The sequence below is a fragment of the Phalaenopsis equestris genome, unplaced genomic scaffold, assembly GCF_001263595.1.
Source record: "Phalaenopsis equestris unplaced genomic scaffold, ASM126359v1 Scaffold000002, whole genome shotgun sequence".
NCBI classification, from domain to species: Eukaryota; Viridiplantae; Streptophyta; class Magnoliopsida; order Asparagales; family Orchidaceae; genus Phalaenopsis; species Phalaenopsis equestris.
The window spans coordinates 11,403,039-11,412,521 of record NW_018164444.1 but is presented as its reverse complement, the minus strand read 5'-3'; the positions used below and the strand labels follow the sequence as shown (position 1 = coordinate 11,412,521).

The following is a 9,483-nucleotide window of genomic DNA, read 5'->3' as shown; positions in this document are numbered from 1 at the left end:
TGAACCGCACGCCTGGGCCCCACTTCCTTTCACAACCGAAACCCCCACTAGCCCTTTACAGCTCATCATCACCCCTCTTAGCCACCCCCGCCGCTGCCTGCCTGTCATGTCAATCCGCCCTAGCTGGGAATTCTTATTGTGCTGTCGTTTTCTTTCCTACTTTGAGTCTTGTTTGTAACCTCGTTGCTTTTGAGCAATAATATTTATATTTCTCTTATGATTCGAGTTAAATTAGATATCAGTATTGAAAGGCAGTAAGAGTGGCTCAGTATGGTACAATAATGCATTTGATATTTAAATGGTATTGCCAATTTGTACGGCTGTCTAAAATTAAGTTAGAAGTTTTTTATTTTTATGAATTATCATTTTCTTATAATTTTAAAACATTTGCCATGTTTCAGTAGTTATTTTTCATTTTTGAGATTAGGTCTTTGTTTGCCTAATTTTTTGCCTTTTTTATTATCTTTTTTTAATTTGGTACTTTCTATTAAGTTATTTTATTTCCATGCAATTTTTAGCTCTTGCTGCTGAAGTTAGCGTCGTTCCACCATCTAGATTAATGGCTTTGATTGGCCAGGCTCTTAAATGGCAGCAACATCAAGGTTGGCGGCCATTCTAAGTTATCTTAACCTTGTATGCCATTTATCTAAGCTAAATTTTATTTTTTTGTTCATAATGTGGCACGTGATTGTCATTCAGGAATGCTCCCCCCTGGAACACAGTTTGATTTATTTAGAGGAACCGCTGCCATGAAAAAGGATGAGGATGATATGTATCCAACAACGCTTGGCCACCAAATAAAGGTACGCACATTTCACATCCTTTAAATTTATGTTTGTAGTTTTATAGAGCTTTCTTGTACTGGATGAACTACAAGATGATAGGCATGTGCGACCTTGAAAGCTTTGATTTAAGCTGGACTCTTTATGTAAAAATGCAAGTCGGGCTTGTGAAATTTGATGTGGAGGATGTAATAATAAAAAAAACAGCAATTTCTTCATACAAGTGAAATTGCTTTTTCTAACCCCTTAACTTTATTTCAACTACAATAATAAATGGGGCATGTATGATAGGGGCATTTACACACATGCCACTCAATTCTATTTATTTGCATATCTAGCACTTAAACTTTATTTTTACATTTATACCTCTCAAATCTTTTAGATAACAAAAAAAATACTAGCATTTTAACTTTAAGAAGCGAAATACACCTTTTTATGCATATAGAAAGTGGCATGTATGTAAAGTTGAAGTTTAGGTGTTAGATATGTAAATAGATAAGAATTGGGTGGTATCTATGTAAATCTTCCTAATAAATAATAGTCATATGTGAGACATATACATGGTAAGTTGCAAAGTGAGAATTTGAGAAATATGGTTTGAGGATGGAGGATGTAATGCTGAAAACACAGCTTTTTCTTCAATGAAACTCATATAACTCTATTAATAAACTGTAATCATATCATCATCATGTTTGAATTATATAGTACACATGAGAAATATGGTGTTTGTAGAGGTTGTAATACTGAAAACACAGCTACTTCTTATAGGTGAAATTAATAACTGTAATAATAAATAGTTATATTTCATGCGTGCTGTGCAGAGTGATACTGAAACTATTTGATTGCTATTTTATTATTAATCGTATTATGCAAGAAACTATCTTGGCTCTTTCTGAAAAGGTTTAAAGAAAGAGAGTAATGAATGAAGTGCATTATAAGCTATGACTACTGTCCATTGGGAGTTCATGCTAAAAGTAACTGTTATTTCTTCATTTTTGACGTAATTTCTTTACAGGATGCGGATTTAGCAGTACCTACTTGCACATGATTCATATGATTCAAGTTCTTTTGCTTCATCATCTGTCTCAGCTTAGCCATTCACCTAAATTTTTAATTTAAATAATATTAACTTTGTTTCATCTTTATTTGATGCATATGGTTTATTCCAGTCTATATGTTTTTGAACTAATAGCAAACACTTTATTTTTTATCCAACCTTTTCTTCCTAGCTAATATTTGTACATACCATATATTTAGCTAGTTTATAAGAAGATGCATAAAATTAAAGATTTAGAGCTCTAATAAATAGCTATTGAGATGTGAAACTACAAGAGATGTCGGAGTTACATGATGAACAAGTCTTTTGAATGAACTTTTTAAGCCTAAAACGGTTGCTAAATAACTGGAATGCTTTAGTACCATTTCTTACTAATACTCGAGATACAAGAGTTATGTTTACTATAAAAGAACCAAGCTCCTGTATTGGGAATGTAATCAAGCCGAATATATCTTAGATTGGACTTGGCATGGTAATATTGTAAGTTGTTCATGTTTGGCTTGAGCTTGAGCCGAGCTTTCATATTGTGTTCAAGATTGACTTGTTTAATTTTTTTTTCAAATCTTTTAACATCATTTATACTTGACTATTTATATCAATTAAATTAGTTAATAAACAAGCCAAAAATTCAAACAAATATCTCAGTTTTTAGATAAATTTTCAAAAAATAATTTTACAAATCTAAATTAATAAGCAATTAAATAAAATTTAAATTGACATCTAATTAATTTACAAAAATTAAATAAGAAAATATTTTAAGGATAAATGCATTAATTTTAAATTATTCATATCATTTGTAATCTGAGTTATCTTCTAGTTTACTATAAGCATTTAACAAATAAATTATTGAACAACAACTAAGTTTGTTTGTGTACATTAAAAAAAAGATCAGATCATATTCATGCTTAGTTCATTTAAACTTCGAGCTTTTAAAAAACATTCAAACATATTTATTTTCTAATCTAAATAAAAATGATCTAGTATTAATCAAATTGAGTTTGAGTTGTTCATCGAGTGCATTGGTTCATTTACAACCCTACTTCTGTATAGTTAATGCATTTGATTTGGTTTTGGTTATGAGATTAATTATGCGGGTAATTTTTTTGTCAAGACAGTTAATTGAAAATAATGGAGAATAATGGAAATATCTTCATGTAATTTTTGTTGAACCTTAAATGAATTATATTGAGAACAGTGACAATTGATTTAGTGGTTGTGAAGGATAATAAGTTTTTTTTTTGATGTATTTTAAAGGTTCCAAATACTTTTATTATGTATCAATTTTTGGCGCTGAAGTTTTAAGCTAATATTTTCATATATTGGCGACAAATTTTCTTTATAATAGATATTCAAATGTGGGGCATTTTGTTTTATGCTATTTGCAAATGATATAGAGCTAATGGTGTGGTTGTTTTTGGAGCAAATTAAAAATAGAAAGAATACCAAAGAAAAAAAAAAGATGGTTAGGCTTGGGAATACAAAAGTGATTATGTGATATGTACTTTTAAGGACTATGTTGTTTGTTATAAAAAACGACGACAATGAAATGAAAAAATCGGATCGAAAAATTGCAAACCAGAAAATAACACAGATTTATGTGGTTTGATAAATTTGCTTACGTCCACTTATTATGCCTCAACTAAAAGACTTTTTTATCAAGTTCATACTTGTACCTCTCACTGCCTTCAAACACAGTCTTCACTTGACACACCCACTTATTGTGCAATGTCTTTTTCCCTGGTGGAAGTTCTGTCAGTTCCAAGTCTGATTCCCTAGTATGAAATCCGTCTCATCATCTTTCTTGGCCATCTCCCATTTGTTTGAATTCTCATCTTGCAAGATTTTTTTATAGCTCTGGCTCATGTGACCAAGCCTGCAATGCCGCAAATCTGTTGTGTTCTCTGCAACTGTAGTAGCAACAGTGTTGAGCAAACCTGTAGTCATATATAGTATGTCAATTTTTTTACCCCGAACCAGTACTAATACTCCTTTGGTAACATTCTAGGTGCTATTTGAGAACACTACTGAATGATCAAAATCTTATTGAGCTGCCCAACAGAAAGGAGATTTTTCTTCAACTCAGGAATGTTCCCAACCTTTTGCAAAGTACATTTGCTCTTGTTAGGGAGTGCAATATCAACGTCTCCCATCCCCACAACTTCCAGAGCTTTTCCATTAGCCAAATATACTTTCTCAAAGCTACCTGCAACATAATTTTGCATCAACTCACGGTGGGAAGATGTATGGAAAGAAACCCCTAAAACCACTATCCAGTCATCAACAGAACTGTGAATTGTCAGCAATAGTGCATCCTATATTTCTTTAGTTACCACATTTGCGCTATCATTCTCTTTATTCTTAAGATTCTTATAGTTCATTTTTATCTGACCAATCTTGCCACAATTCCAGCAGATTGCTTGCTGACCAGATTTTGATTTTGATCCATTATTTAAGTTCCTCTCCTGTGATCTCCCTTTAGAATCAACATTCACTACCGAATTCGAACTCGAGATCTCGCCAGAATTTTTCATGCGCACCTCCTCGACCAAAATCAAATCACGAATATCATCATTTCATTTTAGATTTACCAGCAGAACTGCTAACTGTCATCCTCATAACTTCCCAACTATTTGACAATGAAGCCAACAATATCAGCACACATATCTCATCATCAAAATCAATTTCAAAATTTCAATAGACATTTCAATAGACGACAATTAATTTGTGATGATATTGAAAATCATTCAGGTGTTGAGTAACATATACTCCTTCTACCATCTTTAAGTTGAATAACTTTTTTATCAAGTGTACCTTGTTATTCACCGATGACTTATTCATACATATCTGATAAAGCTGCCATGATATTTGTAGTAGTCCTCTCCTTGATGACGTTGTGAGCAACCGGTCTCGACAGGGTTAACCGAATAACCTCCAGAACCTGTCGATCCAACAGATTCCATCCCATCTCGTCCATCTTTTCCGACTTCTTTCCTAGTAACGGAAGATGAAGTTTCTTCCCCCATAGAGGTGGTACTCTATTTGCATCATTCAGTAAGTAAAATCTGTGCCATTGAACTACTTGATCCTCGATGTTCGCCCATCATTCTTCCTTAGATCCGAACCAAAGCTCTGATACCAGTTCTTATGAAAAACAACGACAATAAAGTGAAAAAACCGGATCGAAAAATTACAAACCAGAAAATAACACATATTTACGTGGTTTGACAAATTTGCCTATGTTCACGGAGCTGCAGAAGATTTTAGTACTTCGAGGAATTACACCGTCGAACGCCTCGATGTTTACAAGAAAATATTTCTATTTCTCTCTCCCTTCCTCTCTCTCTTCCTCTCTCTTTCTTTCTCTCTCTTAGCTCTCAAGAGGACTTGGCTTAGCTCTTATGACAAGTCAAAAGAGGCTTTTTAAAGAAAACGAGAGAGAGGTAGGTGAGAGAGAGGCGGGGGAGACGCGGTAGGTGAGAAAGGTAAGCCACAGTCTTCATGTATTTAACATTATTTGTATAATCAATCAATATTATATTTGACTATTGAATAGTATATGTGTGATGTGCTTAGACTAAGCTTATACAAAGGAACATGGATGTAAATGAGGATCCAATTGATATATTACAAGCTAGATTACTAAATAAAGAAGTTTTTTAGCTGTTATATTATATCAATATTACAAAAACTTAAAGTTCACTTTGTAGAGTTGCAATAAGTTGTGTACATCCAACTGTTGGCCCTGAAGGAATCATTAACTAAATAGTAGAGAAGTGCTAAGATGGATTTTTGGCCAAACTTGTATGGATTGATAAATGACTTGGTAAAATATGAGATAGATATTAATGGACATGGATACATGCATTTATTATGACTGCTTTCATTCTTAAATTCAGAAGAAGAAATACAGGCATTTTATAACAAATTAATTTCGTTCGTGGACAAGTTTACTTGATTTTGATACCAAAATGTCTAAGAAGATTAAAATAATGTTTTAGAAGGAATTGAAAGATACTTAAAGTTCATTTAAATTCTGTCATTTAAAAGGCCTAAATAGTGAAGTTGACATCATTTGCCTAAATGGATTGGGCGATGAAAAAATAGTAAATTAATTTAATTCAATGCAAGGAGTGAAATTGGAGATGTAATTTTGTATTATTCATTAAGCATTACTTATTTTATTTATTTTCCTTATTTATTTTCAGTTCATTATTAAAATGGGACTTATCTTTCATAAAATTCTGGATTAATATGCGCAGAATGCTGGTTTTTTATTTTTGAGTTTAAAATTTATTTTTCTATAGTTTTGGTAAAGTATGTAAATAGAATTTTTTTTGAATATTCTGCACATATGTGCATTGTATTGTTGTAATGTATGAATTTTTTAACTTAATTAAATCCCTATATTAGATAGGACAATCCTGTGGGGACAAAACCTTCAAGGACAAAATTAAGTAGAATGGTCTTACTGGGTTTATGCATATACATAGTTTGATGCTACTTAGCTAACTCAATTCCATAGAATCAATGCACAAGTTATAAGAAGGAAAAGTGGTAAATCGAGGGTAACTTAGTTGAAAGTTGTGAAATGTTGACCTCATTTTTAGTGAGGACTTAGTTCTTACTCTCAAAACCCAAAATCTAGCCTTAGGAGTTCTTATTGACCATTCTAGCGGACTAGTAAAGGAGCCCACCTCCCGTAGAGCTTCGAGCCACTTCTTGACTCATTTTTGTGAAGAACTCGCATGAGTGGTTCCAAGCACTCAACTTCTAGTTGCAAGGGCTAAGGACCAACATGTAGAGGGTCTGAAAATGAGTTCCTACAGGATCAGACGACCTTAGGTGAACCCTCCGTGACTCAGCAACACACTCGCTACACCGCGTACGAAGTTGATAAATTTTTGGCACAACCGTCGGCGAACTTGTCTGGACGATCCCAGATGACGAAACGGATCACGTTGGCGCGTTTGAAACGTCGGTTTTAGCCGGGAATGACACTCATATTGCTAGGGTTACACGTGCGCACAAATGACACGAAAATCAGTGCACTTTTTTTTTAGCGGGACGCGGGCCCGGACTTAACTCGCATTCGACTCGGGTCCGATTTGGGCTGAACATGAGTCAGTTATTCCAGGTTGATTCACTAACTTAATTCACAATTTGAAAGTTCAAATCTCAAATAAATCGCCCAATTTCTCCCTAATTGAATTTAATTACACATTATGATTTTCCACTTCAGCCGGGAGAATCTGATTGGAAACCATTTAATTACCCGCTCACCTTCCCGTAACGTTTGCTTTTGAAATCCGGTTTACAAAATCATTTGACTCTCCTCCTCCCCGCATGGAATTTGGCTTCTTCCCTCTACCTTCATTCGCGTTCCTCATGAAGAAAGATACCGAAAGCTCTTCCCCGCATTCGACTCCATCTTCCTCGTACGACAAGATCCGGGCTCCTCATTCGACACCTTCCCCCTCTCTCGATCGCTGCCCAGTTCCCTCTTCGTGCTCGCCCGCCCTTGCTCGCTTTCTCCTCTCCTTTGCGTCGAACAGGCGCTCGACACCGAAGACCTCCCGCTCAGCTCGCCTTGCCTCTTTGCATTTGACGCCTGCTCTCCTCCCTCGACTGAGGACCGAAGCTCCGCTCGCCTTCCTCGCCTCTCTCTGCCTCTCCCGCTTGGTTTCGTTTCTTTCCTCAGCGCCAAAACCCTCGCCTGTTTCCATCTCCTCACTCAACTCCTCCAGAAACGCTCGATTCCTCCCTCTCACGACGACGAGTCTCGACCGCTCAATCCCGCACGCCTCTCCTCGGCACCGAGTTTCGATAGCTCAATCCAGCTCGCCTGCTTCGCCTCTCTCAGACACTGAAAGCTTCGCCTCCATTCTCTCAGCTCACGTCCTGCCCTCTGCGCCGAAACCCCACCAGTAAGTTAGCTGAAGGAAAATCGAAATTGTGGGGTGAACTGAAATCTGGAAGAAGAAAGTAAGAAGCTAAGTGGAGAGAGAAGCTAAGTGGAGAAGCTAAGTGGAGAATTTGACATTTCAAGCTTTCCATCAATACATAATCAATATATTCTCAGGTTATTTGTTTCATACTCAATCAACTCTGCTTCTCATTTTTAAACTAAATGAATCTGAATTAGCTACAACTATCCTGAAATTCAGAAGGAAGATTTACATGCATGCCACTTAACTTTTATGCATTTACATATATAACACCCAAACTTCAATTTTTACACACATACCACTCAAATCCTTCCTAGTACATAACAAATATCACCATTTTAACTTTTAATAAAGTCAAATACACATGTTCATGCTTAGATAAGTTGTTATGTAAGTAAAAATTGTTGTTTTGGTGACGGACATGTAAATTCATGAGAATTAAGTGGTCTGTATTTAATTGTCATTCGTTTAAACCATGTGGGAATTAACCTCATGGAATTAACCTCATTCCATGTGGGAATTAACCTCATTCCTTCTAAGGAGTGGTTTCATTTTTCGAAGCCTGGGTGTTTTAGGGGGAATCCAAATAAAGTCTGCTACTCGGGGTAGAAGAATTTACAGGAAATGAAATTGAATTCTCTTATTTTTCTAATTGATTGCACCTTTTAGCCTATGATCAGACCTGTTCAACTATTTTTATGTTTTTGTTGCTTCTCGGAGTGTACTGCTATTTTTGAGGGGTTTTGTACTGCATCTAAAGTGCTGCTTGGTGGCTTTAGGGGCGCTATAAAGTGTTCGAAAATACTTGAAAGTGTTGTCTGGTGCTGTAGTTGGCTGCTTTGAGCTAATTAGGTGTTGTCTAGTGCTGTTTGATCTTTCAAATTACAGTTTGGGTTTGTAACAGGCCATAAAACGGTTGTTTGATCTTTCAAATTGCTGTTTGGATTCGTAGGAAGCCATACAAGTGATGTTTGGTGTTTCAAATTGCTGTTTGGAGTCACTGGGAACTGTAGAAGTGCTGATTGGAAGCTGATTTTTGCTGTAATTGTTTGCTTGGAAGCTTCTAATTACTGTAGAAGTGTTGTTCGGGGTTTAGAATTGCTGTAAGAACTGTTTGGAAGCTGTCCTTTGCTGTAAATGGCTGTTTGGAAGCTGTCCATTACTGTAAGTGTCTGTTTGGAAGTTGTTAATCATTGTAGAGGTGCTGTCCATTGTCGTATAGGTGTTGGGAGAGCTGTAGGAGAGTTGTAGAATGTCGTTTGGGCTTCATGGCTGCTGCCCGGAGTCGCGGGAAGCCGTAGGATTGCTGTCAGGAGTTATCGGAGCTGTAGGAAGCCTTAGGATCACCAGTTTGGAGCTTCTAACTGCTGTTACTACTTGTTATGTTGCTTAATTTTTTTTCTCAATTTATTTACATTCTCTGCGAATTATATTATGCTTTGTGAGCTAAACATGCAACAGGGATAGCAGCAGCAGATACGCCACGTACACATGTACATTTTATTTGTTGTTGTTTTACCATTGCGATTTACTCTTGCTCTAACAGATTATGCAGGTGTGTCGGCACTTAAAAGAAGAAAGTTATGTTTGGGGGTCGCCCGTAAGAAACTGTCGGCAGCCGAAATCGAAATCCCGTCACCCGCTTCGGAAGGACTTTTTAATTTATGTATATATATATATATATATATATACATATATA

At 35.8% G+C, this 9,483-nt stretch overlaps 1 protein-coding gene across 1 annotated transcript in view; it reads left to right on the top strand.

The window, feature by feature from the left end:
* Positions 1-9,483, top strand: part of LOC110034818 (suppressor of mec-8 and unc-52 protein homolog 1) — a 44,634-nt gene that overhangs the window by 12,391 nt on the left and 22,760 nt on the right. Inside the window, exons 5-6 of the mRNA XM_020739060.1 lie at positions 519-602; positions 700-803. Of these exons, the coding sequence (XP_020594719.1) occupies positions 519-602; positions 700-803 (188 nt within the window). The remainder of the gene's footprint in view (positions 1-518; positions 603-699; positions 804-9,483) is intronic.